Source organism: Pezoporus flaviventris, unplaced genomic scaffold (genome assembly GCF_033815535.1).
Source record: "Pezoporus flaviventris isolate CSIRO_AGI_PZ_B2104156 unplaced genomic scaffold, CSIRO_AGI_Pfla_v1 ptg000823l, whole genome shotgun sequence".
NCBI lineage: Eukaryota > Metazoa > Chordata > Aves > Psittaciformes > Psittacidae > Pezoporus > Pezoporus flaviventris.
In genome coordinates, this window is record NW_026893368.1 from 680 (window position 1) to 28,318 (window position 27,639).

General features: G+C 56.4%; 2 protein-coding genes across 2 annotated transcripts; both read left to right on the forward strand.

Annotated features, from left to right (window-relative positions):
* Window positions 1-262: 262 nt before the first annotated feature.
* Window positions 263-25,993, forward strand: LOC133264398 (glycogen phosphorylase, muscle form-like; the record flags this gene model as incomplete). Its single annotated transcript, XM_061444348.1, has 12 exons — window positions 263-512; window positions 2,794-2,876; window positions 4,811-4,954; window positions 7,175-7,267; window positions 9,828-9,974; window positions 13,164-13,327; window positions 19,063-19,177; window positions 20,040-20,141; window positions 20,240-20,387; window positions 23,041-23,099; window positions 23,185-23,326; window positions 25,748-25,993. Coding segments are annotated over exons 1-12 (1,693 nt in total), but the record flags the coding sequence as incomplete, so codon positions are not given.
* On the forward strand, window positions 23,831-25,233 carry LOC133264399 (proteoglycan 4-like; the record flags this gene model as incomplete). The annotated part of the gene is given in 3 exon segments (XM_061444349.1): window positions 23,831-24,031; window positions 24,222-24,269; window positions 25,165-25,233. Coding segments are annotated over 3 exon segments (318 nt in total), but the record flags the coding sequence as incomplete, so codon positions are not given.
* Window positions 25,994-27,639: the final 1,646 nt, after the last annotated feature.

Sequence of the window (27,639 nt, forward strand, 5' to 3'; positions counted from 1 at the left end):
AAGGGGGGTTCATGGGGGGCAAGGGGGGGGGCCTCAAAGAGGGGGCCAAGGGGGGCAAGGGGTAGCTCAAGGGGGTTTCAAGGGGGCACAAGAGGGGTTCATGGGGGGGCAAGGGGGGTTCAAGGGGGGGCTCATGGGGGCCAAGGGGGACTCAAGGGAGGGGCAAAGGGGACAACAGGGGTTTCAAAGGGGGGACAAGAGGGGTTCAAGGGAGTTCATGGGGGGACAAGGGGGGGGCTCAAGGGGGTGTAATGGGGGTGCAATGGTTTTCAATGGGGCTGTGCAAGGGCACAGGGATGGGTGTAGGAGCCGGGCTTTGAGCCCCCCCCCCCAATGGGGTGGGGCTGGGGTATGTGGGGGGGGGGGGGTGCGATGGGGGCTGTTCCTGGTGCCCCCCCAGGTGGTGCTGGCGCTGCCGTACGACACCCCCGTACCCGGGTACCGCAACAACACCGTGAACACCATGAGGCTCTGGTCGGCCCGCGCGCCCTGCGACTTCAACCTGAAGGACTGTGAGAAACGGCCCCAAAAGAGCCCCAAAACAGCCTGAAACAGCCCCAAAACAGCCTGAAACAGCCCCAAAACAGCCTGAAACAGCCCCAAAACAGCCTGAAACAACCCCAAAACAGCCTGAAACACCCCAAAACAGCCTGAAACACCCCAAAACAGCCTGAAACAACCCCAAACAGCCTGAAACAACCCCAAACAGCCTGAAACAACCCCAAAACAGCCTGAAACACCCCAAAACAGCCTGAAACAGCCCCAAAACAGCCTGAAACAACCCCAAACAGCCTGAAACACCCCAAAACAGCCTGAAACAACCCCAAACAGCCTGAAACAACCCCAAAACAGCCTGAAACAACCCCAAAACAACCCTAAAACAGCCCAAAACAGCCTGAAACAGCCCCAAACAGCCCCAAACAGCCTGAAACAGCCCCAAAACCGCCTGAAACAGCCCAAAACAGCCTGAAACAGCCCCAAAACAGCCTGAAACAGCCCCAAACAGCCTGAAACAGCCCAAAACAACCTGAAACATCCCAAACCAGATCCAAAACAACCTGAAACAGCCCAAAACAGCTCCAAAACAACCTGAAACAGCCTAAACCAGCCCCAAAACAACCTGAAACAGGCCTGAAACAACCTGCTCCAAAACAGCCTGAAACAGCCCCAAACAGCTCCAAAACAGCCCAAAACAGCTCCAAAAGAGCCTGAAACAGCCCCAAAACAGCCTGAAACAGGCCCCAAAACAGCCCCAAAACAACCTGAAACAGCCTGAAACAGCCCCCAAACAACCCAAAACAGCCCCCAAACACCCTGAAAAAGCCCCGAAACAACCTGAAACAGCCTGAAACAGCCCCGAAACAGCCTGAAAGAGCCCCGAAACAGCCTGAAAGAGCCCCGAAACAGCCTGAAACAGCCCCCGAAACAGCCTGAAACAGCCCCGAAACACCCTGAAACAGCCCACAAACAACCTGAAACAGCCCCATAACACCCTGAAACAGCCCCAAAACAGCCCCAAAACAACCTGAAACAGCCCCATAACACCCTGAAACAACCTGAAACACCCCAAAACAGCCCCCAAACAACCTGAAACAGCCCCCAAGCAGCCTGAAATAGCCCCAAAACGCCCTGAAACAGCCCCCAAACAACCTGAAACAGCCCCCAAGCAGCCTGAAATAGCCCCAAAACACCCTGAAACAGCCCAAAACAGCCCCCAAACAGCCTGAAACAGCCCCCAAGCAGCCTGAAATAGCCCCAAAACACCCTGAAACAGCCCAAAACAGCCTGAAACACCCTGAAATACCCAGGCACAGCCCCAAAACCCCCTGAAAGAGCCCCCAAACAGCCTGAAACAGCCCCAGAACACCCCTAAGCAGCCTGAAAGAGCCCAGGAACACCCTGAAAACCCCCCAAAACACCCTGAAACAGCCCCAAACCATCCCGGAACAAGCCCAAAATGACCAAGAACAGCTCCAAAAACACTCTGAAAGAGCCCAGGAACACCCTGAAACAACCCCAAAACACCCTGAAACAGCCCCAAACCATCCTGGAACAAGCCCAAAATGACCCAGAACAGCCCCAAAACACCCTGAAACAGCCCCAAAACACCCTGAAACAACCCCCAAACACCCTGAAACAGCCCCAAAACACCCTGAAACAACCCCAAAACACCCTGAAACAGCCCCAAAACACCCTGAAACAGCCCCAAAACACCCTGAAACAGCCCCAAACCATCCCAGAACAAGCCCAAAATGACCAAGAACAGCTCCAAAACACCCTGAAAGAGCCCAGGAACACCCTGAAACAACCCCAAAACACCCTGAAACAGCCCCAAACCATCCTGGAACAAGCCCAAAATGACCCAGAACAGCCCCAAAACACCCTGAAACAGCCCCAAAACACCCTGAAACAACCCCAAACACCCTGAAACAGCCCCAAAACACCCTGAAACAACCCCAAAACACCCTGAAACAGCCCCAAAACACCCTGAAACAGCCCCAAAACACCCTGAAACAGCCTGAAACACCCTGAAACAGCCCCAAACCATCCTGGAACAAGCCAAAAATGACCCAGAACAGCCCCAAAACACCCTGAAACAACCCCAAAACACCCTGAAACAACCCCAAAACACCCTGAAACAGCCCCAAAACACCCTGAAACAGTCCCACCCCCCCTGGAACAGCCCCAAACCCAGCCCTAGAACACCCCAACCCAGGCTGAAACAGCCCCAAACCACCCCGACCCCCATGAACCCCCTGTTCCCAATGACCCCCCCTTCCCGTGTCCCCACAGTCAATGTCGGGGGGTACGTTCAGGCCGTGCTGGACCGGAACCTGGCTGAGAACATCTCCCGAGTGCTGTACCCCAATGACAACGTGAGCGGGGCCCTATGGGGGGCACTATGGGGGGCACTATGGAGGGTCCTATGGTGGTCACTATGGGGTCACTATGGAGGGGCACTATGGGGGTGACTATGGGGGTCACTATGGAGGGTTCTATAGGGGTCACTATGGGGTCATTATGGGGGTCACTATGGAGGGTCACTATGGGGGTCACTATGGAGGGTCACTATGGGGGTGACTATGGGGGTCACTATGGGGGTCACTATGGGGGTCACTATGGAGGGTTCTATAGGGGTCACTATGGGGTCATTATGGGGGTCACTATGGGGGGTCACTATGGGGGTCACTATGGGGGTCACTATGGAGGGTCCTATGGTGGTCACTATGGGGTCACTATGGAGGGTTCTATAGGGGTCACTATGGGGTCATTATGGGGGTCACTATGGGGGGTCACTATGGGGGTCACTATGGGGGTCACTATGGGGGTCACTATGGAGGGTCACTATGGGGGTCACTATGGGGGGTCACTATGGGGGGCACTATGGAGGGTCACTATGGGGGTCACTATGGGGGTCACTATGGGGGTCACTATGGGGGTCACTATGGGGGTCACTATGGGGGGTCACTATGGGGTCATTATGGGGGTCACTATGGAGGGTCCTATGGTGGTCACTATGGGGTCACTATGGAGGGTTCTATAGGGGTCACTATGGGGTCATTATGGGGATCACTATGGGGGGTCACTATGGGGGTCACTATGGAGGGTCACTATGGGGGTCACTATGGGGGTCACTATGGGGGTCACTATGGGGGTCACTATGGGGGGTCACTATGGGGTCATTATGGGGGTCACTATGGAGGGTCCTATGGTGGTCACTATGGGGTCACTATGGAGGGTTCTTAAGGGGTCACTATGGGGTCATTATGGGGGATCACTATGGGGGGTCACTATGGGGGTCACTATGGAGGGGTCCTATGGTGGTCACTATGGGGTCACTATGGAGGGTTCTATAGGGGTCACTATGGGGTCATTATGGGGGTCACTATGGGGGGTCACTATGGGGGTCACTATGGGGGTCACTATGGGGGGGCCTATGGGGATCACTATGGGGGGTCACTATGGGGGTCATTATGGGGTGTCCTATGGGGGGCACTATGGGGGTCACTATGGGGGTCATTCACTATGGGGGTCACTATGGGGTCACTATGGTGGTTCATTATGGGACTCTGGTCACTATGGGGGTCACTTGGGGGTCACTCTGGGGGTCTAATGTGGGGGTCACTGGAGGGTCTCTAGGGGGTCACTACTGGGGAACTACGGGGGGGTTCACTATTGGGGGGGGTCACAAGGGGTCATAGGGGGGGTCAACTTGGGGGGGCATGGGGTCACTCTGGAGGGTCCTATGGGGGGGGTCACTATGGGGTCATTATGGGGGTCCACTATGGAGGGTCCTATGGGGGTCACTATTGGGGTCATTATGGGGGTCACTGGGGGGGGGTCACTGGGGGGGGGGGCTATGCAGAGTCTATCACGGGTCACTATGGGGGGGGGGCCCTATGGGGATCACTATGGGGGGGGGGGGGTCACTATGGAGAGTTCTACAGGGGTCACTATGAGGTCATTATGGGGGGTCCTATGGGGATCACTATGGGGCACTGTGCGGTGCTATGGGTCACTATGGGGTGCTGTAAGTCACTATGGGTCACTATGGGGTGCTATGGGTCACTCTGGGGCGCTGTGGGTCCCTGAGCGCCGCTATGGGTCACTATGGGGCGCTGTGGGTCCCTGAGCGCCGCTATGGGTCACTATGGGGCGCTGTGGGGCGCTATGGGTCACTATGGGGCGCTGTGGGGCGCTATGGGTCACTCTGGGGCGCTGTGGGTCCCTGAGCGCCGCTATGGGTCACTATGGGGCGCTGTGGGGCGCTATGGCGCGCTGTGGGTCCCTGAGCACCGCTGTGGGTCAGTTCTTCGAGGGCAAGGAGCTGCGGCTCAAGCAGGAATACTTCGTGGTGGCGGCGACGCTGCACGACATCGTCCGGCGCTTCAAGTCCGCCAAGTTCGGGAGCCGCGACCCCGTGAGGACCTCGTTCGAGTCCTTCCCTGACAAGGTGAGAGCCAAAACCTGCCTGAAACACCCCAAAACACCCCAAAACCCGCCGGAAACACCGCAAAATACCCCAAAACCTGACTGAAACACCCCAAAATACCCCAAAATCTGCCGGAAACACCCCAAAACACCCCAAAACCCGCCGGAAACACCCCAAAATACCCCAAAATCTGCCGGAAACACCCCAAAATACCCCAAAATCTGCCAGAAACACCCCAAAACACCCCAAAATCCCCCGGAAACACCCCAAAATACCCCAAAACCTGACTGAAACACCCCAAAACCCCCCGGAAACACCCAAAAACCCGCCGGAAACATCCCAAAATACCCCAAAACCTGCCGGAAACACCCCAAAATACCCCAAAACCTGCCTGAAACACCCCAAAATACCCCAAAACCTGCCAGAAACACCCCAAAACACCCCAAAACCTGCCGGAAACACCCCAAAATACCCCAAAACCTGCCGGGAACACCCCAAAACACCCCAAAACCTGCCGGAAACACCCCAAAATACCCCAAAACCTGCCGGGAACACCCCAAAACACCCCAAAACGTGCTGGAAACACCCCAAAATACCCCAAAATCTGCCGGAAACAACCCAAAACACCCCAAAACCCGCCGGAAACACCCCAAAATACCCCAAAACCTGACTGAAACACCCCAAAACCCCCCGGAAACACCCCAAAACCCGCCGGAAACACCCCAAAATACCCCAAAACCTGCCGGAAACACCCCAAAATACCCCAAAACCCACTGGAAACACCCCAAAATACCCCAAAATCTGCCAGAAACACCCCAAAACCCAACGGAAACACCCCAAAATACCCCAAAACCCACTGGAAACACCCAAAAATACCCCAAAACCTGCCAGAAACACCCCAAAACCCGCCAGAAACACCCAAAAATACCAGAAAAAACCAATTGAAACACCCCAAAACCCACCTGAAACACCCCAAAACCCACCAGAAACACCTCAAAAAACACCAGAAACACCCCAAAACCCACCTGAAACACCCCAAAATCCCCCCAAAACCACCTGAAACACCCCAAAATACCCCAAAACCCACCTGAAACACCCTAAAACACCCCAAAACAGCCTGAAACACCCCAAAAATACGCAAAACCAGCCTGAAACGCCCCAAAACACCCCAAAACCTGTCCCATCCATGCCCCCTCTGTGTCCCATCCGTGTCCCATTTGTGTCCCTTCCATGTCCCATCCATGTCCCTTCCATGTCCCCTCCATGTCCCATCCGTGTCCCCCTCCATGTCCCATCCATGTCCCTTCCATGTCCCAGCCATGTCCCTTCCATGTCCCCTCCATGTCCCATCCGTGTCCCCATCCATGTCCCTTACATGTCCCCTCCATGTCCCCTCCATGTCCCCTCCATGTCCCATCCATGTCCCCTCCATGTCCCATCCGTGTCCCCCTCCATGTCCCATCCACGTCCCATCCATGTCCCCCTCCATGTCCCCCTCCATGTCCCCATCCCTGTCCCCATCCCTGTCCCCATCCATGTCCCCATCCATGTCCCCTCCATGTCCCCCTCCTTTTCCCTTTCCCTGTCCCCATCCCTGTCCCCTTCCATGTCCCCATCCATGTCCCCATCCATGTCCCTCCATGTCCCCTCCATGTCCCCTCCATGTCCCATCCATGTCCCATCCATGTCCCCTCCATGTCCCCATCCATGTCCCCATCCATGTCCCCATCCATGTCCCCATCCATGTCCCCTCCATGTCCCCTCCGTGTCCCATCCATGTCCCCATCCATGTCCCCTCCATGTCCCATCCGTGTCCCCCTCCATGCCCCCTCCATGTCCCATCCATGTCCCATCCATGTCCCATCCATGTCCCCATCCATGTCCCATCCGTGTCCCCATCCATGCCCCCTCCATGTCCCATCTATGACCCCTCCATATCCCCATCCATGCCCCCATCCATGTCCCATCCATGTCCCCTCCATGTCACATCCATGTCACATCCATGTCCCCATCCATGTCCCATCCATGTCCCCATCCATGTCCCATCCATGTCCCCATCCATGTCCCATCCATGCCCCCATCCATGTCCCATTCATGTCACATCCATGTCCCCATCCATGTCCCCATCCATGCCCCCATCCATGTCCCCTCCATGTCCCCATCCATGTCCCCCTCCATGTCCCATCCGTGTCCCCTCCATGTCCCATCCCGTGCCCCAGTGCCGTGTCCCTCTCCCCACAGGTTGCCATCCAGCTCAATGACACTCACCCCTCCCTGGCCATCCCAGAGCTGATGCGGATCCTGGTGGATGAGGAGAAGCTTGGCTGGGACAAGGTGGGTCCCATGGGGCAGGCTGGCCCCACCCGTGTGCGCTATGGGGCAGGGCTCTCTGTTAAACCGTCGTGTCTGTGGTCTCTATGGCCTCTATGGGGCTCTATGGCCTCTATGGGGCTCTATGGCCTCTATGGGGCTCTATGCTCCCCACGCTCCCTGTGCTCCCCACGGTCCCTATGCTCCCCATGGTCCCCGTGCTCCCCATGGTCCCCATGCTCCCCACCGTCCCTATGTTCCCCACGGTCCCTGTGCTCCCCTCGGTCCCTATGTTCCCCACGGTCCCTATGCTCCCCACGGTCCCCGTGCTCCCCACGTTCCCTATGTTCCCCTCCGTCCCTATGTTCCCCACACTCCCCACGCTCCCCACGCTCCCCACGGTCCCTATGTTCTCCATGTTCCCCATGCTCCCCACGTTCCCCACGTTCCCCACGCTCCCCATGCTCCCCACGCTCCCCACGGTCCCTATGTTCTCCATGTTCCCCACGCTCCCCACGTTCCCCACGCTCCCCATGTTCCCCACGCTCCCCACGTTCCCTATGTTCCCCACGTTCCCTATGTTCCCCACGCTCCCCATGTTCCCCATGTTCCCCATGTTCCCCATGTTCCCCATGTTCCCCATGATGTTCCCCATGTTCCCCACGTTCCCCATGTTCCCTATGTTCCCCACGTTCCCTATGTTCCCCACGCTCCCCATGTTCCCCACGCTCCCCATGTTCCCCATGTTCCCCATGATGTTCCCCATGTTCCCCATGATGTTCCCCATGATGTTCCCCATGATGTTCCCCACGTTCCCCATGATGTTCCCCATGATGTTCCCCATGATGTTCCCCATGATGTTCCCCATGATGTTCCCCATGATGTTCCCCACGTTCCCCATGATGTTCCCCATGATGTTCCCCATGATGTTCCCCATGTTCCCCATGATGTTCCCCATGATGTTCCCCATGATGTTCCCCATGTTCCCCATGATGTTCCCCATGATGTTCCCCATGATGTTCCCCATGATGTTCCCCATGATGTTCCCCATGATGTTCCCCATGATGTTCCCCATGATGTTCCCCATGTTCCCCATGATGTTCCCCATGATGTTCCCCATGATGTTCCCCATGATGTTCCCCATGTTCCCCATGATGTTCCCCATGATGTTCCCCATGATGTTCCCCACGTTCCCCATGATGTTCCCCATGATGTTCCCCATGATGTTCCCCATGTTCCCCATGATGTTCCCCATGATGTTCCCCATGATGTTCCCCATGTTCCCCATGATGTTCCCCATGATGTTCCCCATGATGTTCCCCATGATGTTCCCCATGATGTTCCCCATGATGTTCCCCATGTTCCCCATGATGTTCCCCATGATGTTCCCCATGATGTTCCCCATGTTCCCCATGATGTTCCCCATGATGTTCCCCATGATGTTCCCCATGATGTTCCCCATGATGTTCCCCATGATGTTCCCCATGATGTTCCCCATGTTCCCCATGATGTTCCCCACGTTCCCCATGATGTTCCCCATGATGTTCCCCACGTTCCCCATGATGTTCCCCATGATGTTCCCCATGATGTTCCCCATGATGTTCCCCATGATGTTCCCCATGATGTTCCCCACGTTCCCCATGATGTTCCCCATGATGTTCCCCATGATGTTCCCCATGTTCCCCATGATGTTCCCCATGATGTTCCCCATGATGTTCCCCATGTTCCCCATGATGTTCCCCATGATGTTCCCCATGATGTTCCCCATGATGTTCCCCATGATGTTCCCCATGATGTTCCCCATGATGTTCCCCATGATGTTCCCCATGTTCCCCATGATGTTCCCCATGATGTTCCCCATGATGTTCCCCATGATGTTCCCCATGTTCCCCATGATGTTCCCCATGATGTTCCCCATGATGTTCCCCACGTTCCCCATGATGTTCCCCATGATGTTCCCCATGATGTTCCCCATGTTCCCCATGATGTTCCCCATGATGTTCCCCATGATGTTCCCCATGTTCCCCATGATGTTCCCCATGATGTTCCCCATGATGTTCCCCATGATGTTCCCCATGATGTTCCCCATGTTCCCCATGATGTTCCCCATGATGTTCCCCATGATGTTCCCCATGTTCCCCATGATGTTCCCCATGATGTTCCCCATGATGTTCCCCATGATGTTCCCCATGATGTTCCCCATGATGTTCCCCATGTTCCCCATGATGTTCCCCATGATGTTCCCCATGTTCCCCATGATGTTCCCCACGTTCCCCATGATGTTCCCCATGATGTTCCCCACGTTCCCCATGATGTTCCCCATGATGTTCCCCATGATGTTCCCCACGTTCCCCATGATGTTCCCCATGATGTTCCCCATGATGTTCCCCATGATGTTCCCCACGTTCCCCATGATGTTCCCCATGATGTTCCCCATGATGTTCCCCATGATGTTCCCCATGATGTTCCCCATGATGTTCCCCACGTTCCCCATGATGTTCCCCATGATGTTCCCCATGATGTTCCCCACGTTCCCCATGATGTTCCCCATGATGTTCCCCATGATGTTCCCCACGCTCCCCAGGCCTGGGCAGTCACTGTCCGCACGTGCGCCTACACGAACCACACGGTGCTGCCCGAGGCGCTGGAGCGCTGGCCCGTGCGGCTGCTGGAGACGCTGCTGCCGCGGCACCTGGAGATCATCTACGAGATCAACCAGCGGTTCCTGGATGTGAGCGGGGCGGGGGGGTGGGGGGTGGGGTGTGGGATATGGGGTGTGGGGTGTGGGGTGTGGGGTGTGGGGTGTGGGATATGGGATATGGGATATGGGATATGGGGTGTGGGATATGGGATATGGGATATGGGGTATGGGATATGGGATATGGGGTGTGGGATATGGGATATGGGATATGGGGTATGGGATATGGGATATGGGGTATGGGATATGGGATATGGGATGTGGGGTGTGGGGTATGGGGTGTGGGGTATGGGATATGGGGTATGAGATACAGGGTGTTGGGTGTGGGATATGGGGTATGGGGTGTGGGATGTGGGATGTGGGGTATGGGATATGGGGTGTGGGGTATGGGATATGGGGTATGGGATATGGGGTATGGGATATGGGGTGTGGGGTATGGGATATGGGGTATGGGATATGGGGTGTGGGGTATGGGATATGGGGTGTGGGGTGTGGGGTATGGGATACGGGGTGTGGGGTATGGGATATGGGGTGTGGGGTGTGGGGTATGGGGTGTGAGATACAGGGTGTGGGGTGTAGGGTGTGGGATATGGGGTGTGGGGTAAGGGATATGGGGTATGAGATACAGGGTGTGGGGTGTGGGAGATGGGGTGTGGGCTACGGGGTATGGGATACAGGGTGTGAGATATGGGATATGGGGTGTGGGATAGGGGGTATGGGATATGGGGTGTGGGGTCTGCAATATGGGGTATGGGATATGGGGTGCGGGATATGGGGTATGGGGTGTGGGATATGGGGTAGTATGGGGTGCAGGATATGGGGTGTAGGATATGGGATATGGGGTATGGGCTGTGGGATATGGGGTATGGGATATGGGGTGTAGGGTGTTGGTATGGGATATGGGGTATGAGATACAGGGTGTGGGGTGTGGGGTATGAGGTGTGGGTATGGGATATGGGTTATGGGGTGTGGAATATGGGATATGGGGTGTAGGATATGGGGAATGGGATACGTGGTGTGGGATATGGGGTGTGGGATATGGGGTATGGGGTGTGGGATATGGGGTGTGGGGACATGCTGTGTCCATGTGGGTCTCTCTGGCTTTGGAGTCCCACCAATGCCGAGCTCCTGGGGTGCTCGTGGGTCCCTGTGTCTCTCTATGAGGTCCCTATGGGTCCCTGTGGGTCCCTGTGTCTCTCTATGTGTCCCTATGGGTCCCTGTGTCTCTCTATGTGTCCCTATGGGTCCCTGTGTCTCTCTATGTGTCCCTATGGGTCCCTGTGTCTCTCTATGTGTCCCTATGGGTCCCTGTGTCTCTCTATGTGTCCCTATGGGTCCCTGTGTCTCTCTATGTGTCCCTATGGGTCCCTGTGTCTCTCTATGGGTCCCTATGGATCCCTGTGTCTCTCTATGGGTCCCTATGTGTCCCTATGGGTCCCTGTGTCTCTCTATGTGTCCCTATGGGTCCCTGTGTCTCTCTATGTGTCCCTATGGGTCCCTGTGTCTCTCTATGTGTCCCTATGGGTCCCTGTGTCTCTCTATGTGTCCCTATGCGTCCCTGTGTCTCTCTATGGGTCCCTATGGATCCCTGTGTCTCTCTATGGGTCCCTATGTGTCCCTATGGGTCCCTGTGTCTATGTGTCCCTATGGGTCCCTGTGTCTCTCTATGTGTCCCTATGGGTCCCTGTGTCTCTCTATGTGTCCCTATGGGTCCCTGTGTCTCTCTATGTGTCCCTATGGGTCCCTGTGTCTCTCTATGTGTCCCTATGGGTCCCTGTGTCTCTCTATGTGTCCCTATGGGTCCCTGTGTCTCTCTATGTGTCCCTATGGGTCCCTGTGTCTCTCTATGTGTCCCTATGCGTCCCTGTGTCTCTCTATGGGTCCCTATGGATCCCTGTGTCTCTCTATGGGTCCCTATGTGTCCCTATGGGTCCCTGTGTCTATGTGTCCCTATGGGTCCCTGTGTCTCTCTATGTGTCCCTATGGGTCCCTGTGTCTCTCTATGTGTCCCTATGGGTCCCTGTGTCTCTCTATGTGTCCCTATGGGTCCCTGTGTCTCTCTATGTGTCCCTATGCGTCCCTGTGTCTCTCTATGGGTCCCTATGGATCCCTGTGTCTCTCTATGGGTCCCTATGTGTCCCTATGGGTCCCTGTGTCTATGTGTCCCTATGGGTCCCTGTGTCTCTCTATGTGTCCCTATGGGTCCCTGTGTCTCTCTATGTGTCCCTATGGGTCCCTGTGTCTCTCTATGTGTCCCTATGGGTCCCTGTGTCTCTCTATGTGTCCCTATGGGTCCCTGTGTCTCTCTATGTGTCCCTATGGGTCCCTGTGTCTCTCTATGTGTCCCTATGGGTCCCTGTGTCTCTCTATGTGTCCCTATGCGTCCCTGTGTCTCTCTATGGGTCCCTATGGATCCCTGTGTCTCTCTATGGGTCCCTATGTGTCCCTATGGGTCCCTGTGTCTATGTGTCCCTATGGGTCCCTGTGTCTCTCTATGTGTCCCTATGGGTCCCTGTGTCTCTCTATGTGTCCCTATGGGTCCCTGTGTCTCTCTATGTGTCCCTATGGGTCCCTGTGTCTCTCTATGTGTCCCTATGGGTCCCTGTGTCTCTCTATGGGTCCCTATGGGTCCCTGTGTCTCTCTATGTGTCCCTATGGGTCCCTGTGTCTCTCTATGTGTCCCTATGGGTCCCTGTGTCTCTCTATGTGTCCCTATGGGTCCCTGTGTCTCTCTATGGGTCCCTATGGGTCCCTGTGTCTCTCTATGTGTCCCTATGGGTCCCTGTGTCTCTCTATGTGTCCCTATGGGTCCCTGTGTCTCTCTATGTGTCCCTATGGGTCCCTGTGTCTCTCTATGTGTCCCTATGGGTCCCTGTGTCTCTCTATGTGTCCCTATGGGTCCCTGTGTCTCTCGATGAGGTCCCTATGGGTCCCTGTGTCTCTCTATGTGTCCCTATGGGTCCCTGTGTCTCTCTATGTGTCCCTATGGGTCCCTGTGTCTCTCTATGTGTCCCTATGGGTCCCTGTGTCTCTCTATGTGTCCCTATGGGTCCCTGTGTCTCTCTATGTGTCCCTATGGGTCCCTGTGTCTCTCTATGTGTCCCTATGGGTCCCTGTGTCTCTCTATGTGTCCCTATGGGTCCCTGTGTCTCTCTATGGGTCCCTATGGGTCCCTGTGTCTCTCTATGGGTCCCTATGGGTCACTGTGGCTCCCCCCCCCAGCGGGTCTACGCCGCCTTCCCCGGGGACCACGAGCGGCTCCGGCGCATGTCGCTGGTGGAGGAGGGCGCCGTGAAGCGCGTGAACATGGCGCATCTCTGCATCGTGGGCGCGCACGCCGTCAACGGCGTGGCCCAGATCCACTCCGACATCCTCAAGAACAGCGTGTACGGAGCCAGAGCGCCCCATGGAGCCCTACAGCACCCCATGGAGCCCTATAGCACCCCATAGAGACCTATAGCACCCCATAGAGACCTATAGCACCCCATGGAGCCCTACAGCACCCCATGGAGCCCTATAGCACCCATAGTGCACTATAGCACCCCATAGAGACCTATAGCACCCCATAGAGACCTATAGCACCCCATAGAGACCTATAGCACCCCATAGAGCCCTATAGCACCCCATAGAGACCTATAGCACCCCATAGAGACCTATAGCACCCATAGAGACCTATAGCACCCCATAGAGACCTATAGCACCCCATGGAGCCCTATAGCACTCCATAGAGACCTATAGCACCCCATAGAGACCTATAGCACCCCATAGAGCCCTATAGCACCCCATAGAGCCCTATAGCACCCCATGGAGCCCTATAGCACCCCATAGAGACCTATAGCACCCCATGGAGCCCTATAGCACCCCATAGAGCCCTATAGCACCCCATAGAGCCCTATAGCACCCCATGGAGCCCTATAGCACCCCATAGAGACCTATAGCACCCCATAGAGACCTATAGCACCCCATGGAGCCCTATAGCACCCCATAGAGCCCTATAGCACCCCATAGAGACCTATAGCACCCCATAGAGACCTATAGCACCCCATAGAGCCCTATAGCACCCCATGGAGCCCTATAGCACCCCATAGAGACCTATAGCACCCCATAGAGACCTATAGCACCCCATAGAGCCCTATAGCACCCCATAGAGACCTATAGCACCCCATGGAGACCTATAGCACCCCATAGAGCCCTATAGCACCCATAGTGCCCTATAACACCCCATGGAGCCCTATAGCACCCCATAGAGACCTATAGCACCCCATAGAGCCCTATAGCACCCCATAGAGACCTATAGCACCCATAGTGCCCTATAGCACCCCATAGAGCCCTATAGCACCCCATGGAGCCCTATAGCACCCCATAGAGCCCTATAGCACCCCATAGAGACCTATAGCACCCCATAGAGACCTATAGCACCCATAGTGCCCTATAGCACCCCATGGAGCCCTATAGCACCCCATAGAGACCTATAGCACCCCATAGAGACCTATAGCACCCATAGTGCCCTATAGCACCCCATAGAGACCTATAGCACCCCATGGAGCCCTATAGCACCCCATAGAGCCCTATAGCACCCCATAGAGACCTATAGCACCACATGGAGCCCTATAGCACCCCATGGAGCCCTATAGCACCCCATAGAGACCTATAGCACCCCATGGAGCCCTACAGCACCCCATAGAGCCCTATAGCACCCCATAGAGCCCTATAGCACCCCATGGAGCGCTATAGCACCCCATAGAGCCCTATAGCACCCCATGGAGCCCTATAGCACCCCATAGAGACCTATAGCACCCCATAGAGACCTATAGCACCCCATAGAGCCCTATAGCACCCCATGGAGCCCTATAGCACCCCATAGAGACCTATAGCACCCCATAGAGACCTATAGCACCCATAGTGCCCTATAGCACCCCATAGAGACCTATAGCACCCCATGGAGCCCTATAGCACCCCATAGAGCCCTATAGCACCCCATAGAGACCTATAGCACCACATGGAGCCCTATAGCACCCCATGGAGCCCTATAGCACCCCATAGAGACCTATAGCACCCCATGGAGCCCTATAGCACCCCATAGAGCCCTATAGCACCCCATAGAGCCCTATAGCACCCCATGGAGCCCTATAGCACCCCATAGAGACCTATAGCACCCCATAGAGCCCTATAGCACCCCATGGAGCCCTATAGCACCCCATAGAGACCTATAGCACCCCATAGAGCCCTATAGCACCCCATAGAGACCTATAGCACCTCATAGAGACCTATAGCACCCCATAGAGCCCTATAGCACCCCATGGAGCCCTATAGCACCCCATAGAGACCTATAGCACCCCATAGAGACCTATAGCACCCATAGTGCCCTATAGCACCCCATAGAGACCTATAGCACCCCATAGAGACCTATAGCACCCCATAGAGCCCTATAGCACCCCATAGAGACCTATAGCACCCCATAGAGACCTATAGCACCACATGGAGCCCTATAGCACCCCATGGAGCCCTATAGCACCCCATAGAGACCTATAGCACCCCATGGAGCCCTATAGCACCCCATAGAGCCCTATAGCACCCCATAGAGCCCTATAGCACCCCATGGAGCCCTATAGCACCCCATAGAGACCTATAGCACCCCATAGAGACCTATAGCACCCCATGGAGCCCTATAGCACCCCATGGAGCCCTACAGCACCCCATAGAGACCTATAGCACCCCATGGAGCCCTATAGCACCCCATAGAGACCTATAGCACCCCATAGAGCCCTATAGCACCCCATAGAGACCTATAGCACCCCATAGAGCCCTATAGCATCCCATAGAGACCTATAGCACCCCATAGAGCCCTATAGCACCCCATAGAGACCTATAGCACCCCATGGAGCCCTATAGCACCCCATAGAGCCCTATAGCACCCCATGGAGCCCTATAGCACCCCATAGAGACCTATAGCACCCCATAGAGCCCTATAGCACCCCATAGAGACCTATAGCACCCATAGTGCCCTATAGCACCCCATAGAGCCCTATAGCACCCCATAGAGCCCTATAGCACCCCATAGAGACCTATAGCACCCCATAGAGACCTATAGCACCCATAGTGCCCTATAACACCCCATGGAGCCCTATAGCACCCCATAGAGACCTATAGCACCCCATAGAGCCCTATAGCACCCCATAGAGACCTATAGCACCCATAGTGCCCTATAGCACCCCATAGAGCCCTATAGCACCCCATGGAGCCCTATAGCACCCCATAGAGACCTATAGCACCCCATAGAGACCTATAGCACCCATAGTGCCCTATAGCACCCCATAGAGACCTATAGCACCCCATAGAGACCTATAGCACCCCATAGAGCCCTATAGCACCCCATGGAGCCCTATAGCACCCCATAGAGCCCTATAGCACCCCATAGAGACCTATAGCACCCCATGGAGCCCTATAGCACCCCATAGAGCCCTATAGCACCCCATGGAGCCCTATAGCACCCCATAGAGACCTATAGCACCCCATAGAGACCTATAGCACCCATAGAGACCTATAGCACCCCATAGAGACCTATAGCACCCCATAGAGACCTATAGCACCCATAGAGACCTATAGCACCCATAGCACCCATAGTGCCCCATAGCACCCACAGTGCCCCATAGCGCCCTATAGCACCCCATAGAGCCCTATAGCACCCCATAGAGCCCTATAGCACCCATAGTGCCCCATAGCACCCATAGTGCCCCATAGCGCCCTATAGCACCCCATAGAGCCCTATAGCACCCCATAGAGCCCTATAGCACCCATAGTGCCCCATAGCGCCCCATAGCGCCCTATAGCACCCCATAGAGCCCTATAGCACCCATAGTGCCCCATAGCACCCATAGCGCCCCATAGCGCCCTATAGCACCCCATAGAGCCCTATAGCACCCCATAGAGCCCTATAGCACCCATAGTGCCCCATAGCACCCCATAGCGCCCTATAGCACCCCATAGAGCCCTATAGCACCCATAGCACCCATAGCACCCATAGTGCCCCATAGCGCCCATAGTGCCCCATAGCGCCCATAGTGACCATAGCACCCCAAAGCACCCATAGTGCCCCATAGCGCCCCATAGTGCCCCTTAGCACCCATAGTGCCCCATAGCGCCCCATAGCACCCCATAGCACCCATAGTGCACCATAGCGCCCTATAGCACCCATAGCGCCCCAGAGCACCCATAGTGCCCCATAGCACCTAGTGCACCACAGTGCCCCATAGTGCCCCATAGCGCCCCATAGCACCCATAGTGCCCCATAGAGCCCCATAGTACCCATAGCGCCCCATAGAACCCCATAGCACCCATAGTGCCCCATAGCACCCCATAGCACCCATAACGCCCCATAGCACCCCTAGTGTCCATAGCACCCCATAGCACCCATAGTGCCCCATAGCGCCCTATAGCACCCCCATAGAGCCCTATAGCACCCATAGTGCCCCATAGCACCCATAGTGCCCCATAGCGCCCTATAGCACCCATAACGCCCCATAGCACCCATAGTGCCCCAAAGCGCCCTATAGCACCCATAGTGCCCCATAGCGCCTATAGTGCCCCATAGCACCCATAGTGCCCCATAGCGCCCATAGTGACCATAGCACCCCAGAGCACCCATAGTGCCACATAGCGCCCCATAGTGCCCCTTAGCACCCATAGTGCCCCATAGCGCCCCATAGTGCCCCATAGCGCTCAGTGCCCACAGTGCCCCATAGCGCCCATAGTTCCCATAGTGCCCCATAGCACCCACAGCGCCCCATAGCGCCCATAGTGTCCATAGTACCCCATAGCACCCATAGTGCCCCATAGCGCCCCACAGCACCCATAGCACCCATAGTGCCCCATGGCACCCATAGTGCCCCATAGCGCCCATAGTTCCCATAGTGCCCCATAGCGCCCATAGTGCCCCATAGCGCCTCATAGCACACATAGTGCCCCATGGCACCCATAGTACCCCATAGCGCCCATAGTTCCCATAGTGCCCCATAGCGCCCATAGTGCCCCATAGTGCCTCATAGCACACATAGTGCCCATAGCACCCATAGTGCCCCATAGCGCCCATAGTGACCATAGCACCCCATAGTACCCCATAGCACCCCATAGTGCCCATTGCACCCATAGCGCCCCATAGTGCCCCATAACACCCCAGCATCTATAGAAACCATAGTGCCCCCATTGCACCCATAGCGCCCCTATAGCACCCATAGTGCCTCCATAGCACCCCAGAACACCCCATAGTGCGTATTGCATCTCAGAGCACCCATAGCACCCATCAGTGTCCCATAGCACTTCATAGCACCCATAGTGCCCATAGCACCCATAGCCCCCATAGTGCTCCATAGTTACCATAGTGCCCCATGGCGTCCCATAGCCCCCATAGTTACCATATTGCCCCACAGCATCCCATAGCCCCCATAGTTACCACAGTGCCCCACAGCATCCCATAGCCCCCATAGTGCCCCATAGCATCCCATAGCCCCCATAGTTACCATAGTGCCCCATAGCATCCCATAGCCCCCATAGTTACCATAGTGCCCCATAGCATCCCATAGCCCCCATAGCCCCCATAGTTACCATAGTGCCCCATAGCATCCCATAGCCCCCATAGCACCATCAACAGTGTCGTGCGCATCCATTCCGACATCCTCAAGAGCAGTGTGTACAGACCCCATAGTTACCCTAGTGCCCCACAGTGCCCCATAGCGTCCCATAGCCCCCATCCCTCAATCACCCCAGCTCCATCCCTTGTCCCCATCTCCATCCCCACCCCTGTCTTGTCTTTGCTCTCAGCCCCATAGCCTATGGGTCCCCACCAGTCATTTGGGGGTCCTTGGGAGTCACTGGGGGTCCCCATGGCTGTGGGCTCTTGTCCCCATAGGTGTTGTCACTGTGGGCCCCCATGGATCCCTATGGCCGTGGGTCCCCATCCTCATGGGTCCCCATCCATTGCCGTGGGCCCCATGGTTGCCTATGTCAATGTGTCCCTATGGGTCTCTATGGGTCCCTATGGGTCTCTATGGGTCCCTATGGGTCCCCACGGGTCCCTATGGGTCTCTATGGGTCCCTATGGGTCTGACCCTGCCTTGTGGGGCAGGTTCAAGGACTTCTATGACCTGGAGCCCAAGAAGTTCCAGAACAAGACCAATGGGATCACGCCGCGGCGCTGGCTCCTGCTCTGCAACCCGGGGCTGGCCGACGCCATCGCCCAGGTGAGCCCTATGGGGGGCTATGGGGCTCTGTGGGGCTCTATGGTCTCTATGGGGCTCTGTGGGGCTCTATGGTCTCTATAGGTCTCTATGGGCTCTATGGGTCTCTATGGGCTCTATGGGTCTCTATGGGCTCTATGGGTCTCTATGGGTCTCTGTGGTCTCTCTGGGTCTCTGTGGTCTCTATGGGGTTCTATGGGTCTCTTTGGGTCTCTCTGGTCTCTCTGGGTCTCTATGGGTTTCTGTGGGCTCTGTGGGTCTCTCTCTGGGTCTCTCTGGGTCTCTCTGGGTCTCTCTGGTCTCCATGGGTCTCTCTGGGTCTCTATTGTCTCTATGGGTCTCTCTGGTCTCCATGGGTCTCTCTATGGGTCTCTATGGTCTCTGTGGGTCTCTCTATGGGTCTCTCTGGTCTCCATGGGTCTCTATGGGTCTCTCTGGGTCTCTCTGGTCTCCATGGGTCTCTCTGGGTCTCTCTGGTTTCTATGGGTCTCTATGTGTCTCTATGGGTCTCTATGGGTCTCTATGGGTCTCTATGGGTCTCCATGGGTCTCTATGTGTCTCTATGGGTCTCTATGGGTCTCTATGGGTCTCTATGGTCTCTATGGGTCTCCATGGGTCTCTCAGGGTCTCTCTGCTCTCCATGGGTCCCCATGGGTCTCTCTGGGTCTCTCTGGGTCTCCATGGGTCTCTCTGGGTCTCTCAGGGTCTCTATGGGTCTCTATGGGTCTCTATGGTCTCTCTGGGTCTCCATGGGTCTCTCAGGGTCTCCATGGGTCTCTATGGGTCTCCATGGGTCTCTATGGGTCTCTCTGCTCTCCATGGGTCTCTCTGGGTCTCCATGGGTCTCTGCCCTCCGTGTCCCCAGCGCATCGGGGAAGGTTTCGTGTCAGACCTGGACCAGCTCCAGAAGCTCCGCGGCTTCGTGGATGACGAGAGCTTCATCCGGGACGTGGCGGCCGTCAAGCAGGTCCCGGGGGGCAATGGGGGGCAATGGGGGGCAATGGGGTCCCTGCAGTGGGGTGCAGGGGGGGGTCCCTCACCCTGTGCCCCCTTCCCACCCCACAGGAGAACAAGGTGAAGTTCGCGGCGTTCCTGGAGAAGGAATACGGGGTGCGCGTGAACCCGGCCTCGCTCTTCGACGTCCAGGTCAAGCGCATCCATGAGTACAAGCGGCAGCTCCTCAACTGCCTCCACGTCATCACCCTCTACAACAGTGAGAGCCCCACACTTATGGGACCCCCGGGCGCCCACACCCCCTATGGGACAGCCAATGGGATACCCCAATGGGATACCCCAATGGGATACCGCAATGGGACAGCCAATGGGATACCCCAATGGGACAGCCAATGGGATACCGCAATGGGACAGCCAATGGGATACCCCAATGGGATACCCCAATGGGATACCGCAATGGGACAGCCAATGGGATACCCCAATGGGATACCGCAATGGGATACCGCAATGGGATACCGCAATGGGACAGCCAATGGGATACCCCAATGGGATACCCCAATGGGATACCGCAATGGGATACCCCAATGGGATACCGCAATGGGACAGCCAATGGGATACCCCAATGGGATACCGCAATGGGATACCGCAATGGGACAGCCAATGGGATACCCCAATGGGATACCCCAATGGGATACCGCAATGGGACAGCCAATGGGATACCCCAATGGGATACCGCAATGGGATACCCCAATGGGACAGCCAATGGGATACCCCAATGGGATACCGCAATGGGATACCGCAATGGGACAGCCAATGGGATACCCCAATGGGATACCGCAATGGGATACCGCAATGGGATACCGCAATGGGACAGCCAATGGGATACCCCAATGGGATACCCCAATGGGACAGCCAATGGGATACCCCAATGGGATACCGCAATGGGATACCCCAATGGGACAGCCAATGGGATACCCCAATGGGATACCGCAATGGGATACCCCAATGGGACAGCCAATGGGATACCCTAATGGGACACTCCTATGGGACACCGAATAGGACACCCAATGAGACACTCAATAGGACACCCAATGGAATACCCCTATGGGACACTCCTATGGGACACCCCAATGGGATACCCCAATGGGACGCTCCTATGGGACACCCAATGGGATACCCCAATGGGACCTCCAATGGGATACCCCAATGGGATGCTCCTATGGGACACCCAATGGGATACCCCAATGGGACACTCCTATGGGACACCCAATGGGACACTCCTATGGGACACCCAATGGGATACCCCAATGGGACCTCCAATGGGATACCCCAATGGGATGCTCCTATGGGACACCCAATGGGATACCCCAATGGGACACTCCTATGGGACACCCAATGGGACACTCCTATGGGACACCCAATGGGATACCCCAATGGGACCTCCAATGGGATACCCCAATGGGATGCTCCTATGGGACACCCAATGGGATACCCCAATGGGACACTCCTATGGGACACCCAATGGGACGCTCCTATGGGACACCCAATGGGATACCCTAATGGGACACTCCTATGGGACACCGAATAGGACACCCAGTGAGACACTCAATAGGACACCCAATGGGATACCCCAATGGGACCTCCAATAGGACACCCAATGGGATACCGCAATGGGATGCTCCTATGGGACACCCAATGGGATACCCCAATGGGACCTCTAATAGGACACCCAATGGAATACTCCTATGGGACACCCAATGGGATACCCCAATGTGACCTCCAATAGGACACCCAATGGGACACTCAATAGGACACCCAATGGAATACTCCTATGGGACACCCAATGGGACATTCCTATGGGACCCCCAATAGGATACCCCAATGGGACCTCCAATAGGACACCCAATGGAATACCCCAATGGGACACCCCAATGGGACACCCAATGGGACACTCCTATGGGACACCCAATGGGATACCCCAATGGGACCTCCAATGGGATACCCCAATGGGATGCTCCTATGGGACACCCAATGGGATAACTCTATGGGACACCCAAGGGGCACCCAATAGGACACCCAATGGGACACTCAAAAGGACACCCAATGGAACATCCCCTGTGGGACACCCAATGGGATACCCCTATGGGACACTGGATGGAACATCTCTATGGGACACCCAATGGGACAACCCCTATGGGATACCCCTGTGGGACCCCCAATAGGACACCAAATGGGACACCACTATGGGACATCCATGGATTCCCCCTATGGGACCCCCAATGTAACACTCAACGGGACACCCCAGTGGGACACCCCAATGGGACTCGCCTATGGGACACCCACGGATTCCCCCTATGGGGCACCCAATGGGACACCCCATGGAACACCCCCATGGACCCCCCCCAATGGGACACCCCTAGGGGACACCCAATGGGACCCCCAAAGGGACACCCTATGGGACACCCCCATGGATCACCGCTATGGGACACCCCAATGGGACATCCATGGATTCCCCCTATGGGACCCCCTATGGGACACCCGTAGGGGACACCCAATGGGACCCCTTATGGGACACCCCAATGGGACACCCTACGGGACACCCCCATGGATCACCCCTATGGGACACCCCTAGGGGACCCCCAATGGGACTCCCCTATGGGACATCCATGGATTCCCCCTATGGAACCCCCAATGGGACACCCCTAGGGGACACCCAATGGGACCCCCTATGGGACACCCCAATGGGACCCCCAATGGGACACCCCAATGGGACACTCCACAGGAATGCCCATGGCCCCCAGTGCCCCCCCCCCAACCCCACAGACCCCAACATCCCCCCCCCCCAACACCCCCTCATTGGGGGGTCCCAGCTACAATTTGGGCCCCCCCTTGATCGAGCTCCCCCCTTGCAGGGATCAAGAAGGACCCCAGCAAACCCATTGTGCCCCGAACCGTCATGATCGGGGGCAAGGTGAGGATGGGGGGGGGACGGGGATGACTCCAGGGGGTCCCCATGGGTTTGGGGGTGCCGCTGACCCCTTTCCCCCCCCCCCCAGGCTGCCCCCGGGTACCACATGGCCAAGATGATCATCAAACTGGTGACGTCCATCGGGGACATCGTCAACCACGACCCGGCCGTGGGCGACCGCCTCCGGGTGCTCTTCCTGGAGAACTACCGCGTGTCGCTGGCCGAGAAGGGTGCGGACACAAAGAGCCCCGAAACAGCCCCAAAGAGCCCCAAAACAGCCCCAAAGAGCCAGAAAACAGCCCCAAAGAGCCCCAAACAGCCCCGAAACAGCCCCAAAGAGCCCCAATGAGCCCCAAAGAGCCCCCAAATGGCACAAAAGAGCCCCAAAACAGCCCCAAAGAGCCCCAAAGAGCCCCGAAACAGCCCCAAAGAGCCCCAAAACAGCCCCAAAGAGCCCCAAAACAGCCCCAAACAGCCCCAAAGAGCCCCAAAACAGCCCCAAAGAGCCCCAAAACAGCCCCAAAGAGCCCCAAAGAGCCCCGAAACAGCCCCAAAGAGCCCCAAAACAGCCCCAAACAGCCAGAAAACAGCCCCCAAAGAGCCCCGAAACAGCCCCAAAGAGCCCCAAAACAACCCCAAAGAGCCCCAAAACAGCCCCAAAGAGCCCCGAAACAACCCCAAAGAGCCCCAAAACAGCCCCAAACAGCCCCAAACAACCCCAAAGAGCCCCAAAACAGCCCCGAAACAGCCCCAAAGAGCCCCGAAACAGCCCCAAAGAGCCCCAAAACAGCCCCGAACAGCCCCAAAACAGCCCCAAAGAGCCCCAAAACAGCCCCAAAGAGCCCCAATGAGCCCCAAGCAGCCCCGAAACAGCCCCGAAGAGCCCCAATGAGCCCCCAAACAGACCCGAAACAGCCCCAAAGAGCCCCCAAATGGCACAAAAGAGCCCCAAAGAGCCCCAAAACAGCCCCAAAGAGCCCCGAAACAGCCCCAAAACAGCCCCAAAGAGCCCCAAAACAGCCCCGAAACAGCCCCAAAGAGCCCCCAAATGGCAGAAAAGAGCCCCAAAGAGCCCCGAAACAGTCCAAAAGAGCCCCGAAACAGCCCCAAAGTGCTCCAAAACAGCCCCAAAGAGCCCCAAACAGCCCAAAACAGCCCCAAAACAGCCCCAAAGAACCCGAAACAGCCCCAAAACAGCCCCAAAACACCCCAAAGAGCCCCGAAACAGACCCAGAACAGCCAAAAGAGCTCCAAAACAGCCCCAAACAGCCCAAAGCAGCCCCAAACAGCACCAAAAGAGCCTGAAACACCCCAAAACAGCCTGAAACCAGCTCAAAACCAGCCCAAAGCAGGCCAGAACAGCCCCAAACCAGCCTGAACCAGCCCCAAACCACCACCAGAACAGCCCCCAAAACACCCCCCCCCCCCCCATGGGGCCAAACACCCCCTCAAACACGCCCAAAACACCCCAAAACCAGCCCCAGTACTGCCCCAGGCACCCCAATACCACCCTGGTAACAACGTGGGTCCCCCCATTCTTGCCCCAGTGCACCCCAATAGCGACCTGATACCACCCTGGTTTTGGTCCTGGGCACCCCAATACCCCCACTGACACCCCCATATCCCCTTGGGTACCCCAATATCATCCCAATATCCCCCAGGCACCCCAATATCAACCCAGTATCATCCTGGGCACCCCAATACCCCCCAGGCGCCCCATTCCCACACCACGCACCCGAATGCCAGCCATCAAATCCCTCCAATCCCATCCCTCCCATCCTATTCGGCACATTTTATCCTGACTTTCTCATGCATCCATCCTATCCCCTCCTCTCCCCTCCCATCCCATCCCATCCCATTGCATCCTGTCCCATCCATCCCCTCCCATCCCATCCATCCCATCCCATCCATCCTATCCCCTCCCATCCCCTCCCCATCCCCATCCCATCAATCCATCCCATCCCCTCCCATCCACCCCACCCCCACCATCCATCCCCTCCATCCCATCCCTTCCATCCCACCCCATCCCTCCCATCCAACCCCATCCATCCCCTCCCATCCCATCCATTCATCCGATCCCACCCCATCCACCCCATCCCATCCATCCCCATCCACCCCATCCCATCCATCCCCATCCACCCCATCCCATCCATCCCATCCCATCCCCATCCCATCCCATCCCATCCATCCCATCCCATCTCATCCCATCCCATAAATCCTATCCCCTCCCATCCCATCCCACCCCATCCCCATCCACCCCATCCCATCCATCCCACCCCATCCCATCCATCCATCCCATCCAATCCATCCCATCCCCTCCCATCCCCTCCATCCCATCCCACCCCATCCCATCCATCCCATCCAACCCCATCCATCCCAACCCATCCCCTCCCATCCCATCCCATCCCCTCCATCCCATCCCCTCCATCCCATCCCATCCATCCCATCCATCCCATCCATCCCATCCCACCCCATCCCATCCATCCCATCCAACCCCATCCATCCCAACCCATCCCCTCCATCCCATCCCATCCCCTCCATCCCATCCCCTCCATCCCATCCCATCCATCCCATCCATCCATCCCACCCCATCCCCTCCACCCCACCCCACCCCCCCGCCCGCACCCCACCCCCCCCGTGTCCCCGCGCAGTGATCCCGGCCGCGGACCTCTCGGAGCAGATCTCCACGGCGGGCACGGAGGCCTCGGGCACGGGGAACATGAAGTTCATGCTCAACGGGGCGCTCACCATCGGCACCATGGACGGCGCCAACGTGGAGATGGCCGAGGAGGCGGGCGAGGAAAACCTCTTCATCTTCGGCATGCGCGTGCCCGACGTCGAGGCGCTCGACAGGAAGGGGTGCGTCAGCGCGGCGACACAGAGACACACAGAGAGACCCACAGAGACCCATAGAGACCCACAGAGACACAGAGAGACCCATAGAGCCCATAGAGACCCAGGAGACACCCATAGAGCCCACAGAGACCCATAGAGACCATAGAGACACATAGAGACCCATAGAGACACATAGAGACACATAGAGACACATAGAGACCCATAGAGCCCATAGAGACCCATAGAGACACATAGAGACACATAGAGACCCATAGAGCCCATAGAGACCCAGAGACACCCATAGAGCCCACAGAGACCCATAGAGACCATAGAGACACATAGAGACCCATAGAGACACATAGAGACACATAGAGACACATAGAGACCCATAGAGCCCATAGAGACCCATAGAGACACATAGAGACACATAGAGACCCATAGAGCCCATAGAGACCCAGAGACACCCATAGAGCCCACAGAGACCCATAGAGACCCATAGAGACACATAGAGACCCATAGAGCCCATAGAGACCCAGAGACACCCATAGAGCCCACAGAGACCCATAGAGACCCATAGAGACACATAGAGACCCATAGAGCCCACAGAGCCCATAGAGCCCCATAGAGACCCAGAGACACCCATAGAGCCCCATAGAGACCCAGAGACACCCATAGAGCCCATAGAGACCCAGAGACACCCATAGAGCCCACAGAGACCCATAGAGACCCATAGAGACACATAGAGACACATAGAGCCCATAGAGACCCATAGAGACCCAGAGACACCCATAGAGTCCATAGAGACCCATAGAGACACAGAGAGACCCATAGAGCCCATAGAGACCCAGAGACACTCATAGAGCCCACAGAGACCCACAGAGACCCATAGAGACCCATAGAGCCCATAGAGACCCATAGAGACACATAGAGACCCAGAGAGACCCAGAGACACCCATAGAGCCCACAGAGACCCATAGAGACCCAGAGACACCCATAGAGCCCACAGAGACCCATAGAGACCCATAGAGACCCTGAGAGACCCTGAGAGACCCTGAGAGACCCAGAGACACCCATAGAGCCCACAGAGACCCATAGAGACACATAGAGACCCATAGAGCCCAGAGAGACCCAGAGAGACCCAGAGACACCCAGAGACACCCATAGAGCCCACAGAGACCCATAGAGACACATAGAGACCCATAGAGCCCATAGAGACCCATAGAGACCCAGAGACACCCATAGAGACCCAGAGAGACACATAGAGCCCACAGAGACCCATAGAGACCATAGAGATCCATAGAGACCCAGAGAGACCCATAGAGACACATAGAGACCATAGAGACCCATAGAGACCAGAGAGACCCATAGGGACCCACAGAGACACATAGAGCCCATAGAGACACATAGAGACCCATAGTGTTCTAGAGAGCCCCATCACAACCCAAAAAGTCCTATAGAGACCCACAGAGACCCATAGAGCCCATAGAGACCCATAGAGCCCCATCACAACCCAGAGAATCCTATAGAGCCCCATAGCAACCCATAGTGCCCTAGAGAGCCCCATAGTGTCCTATAGAGCCCCATAGCTACCCATAGTGCCCTAGAGAGCCCATCACAACCCATAGAGCCCCACAGAGACCCATAGAGCCCCACAGTGCCCTATAGAGCCCCATTGCAATCCAGAGAGTCCTATAGAGCCCCATCGCAA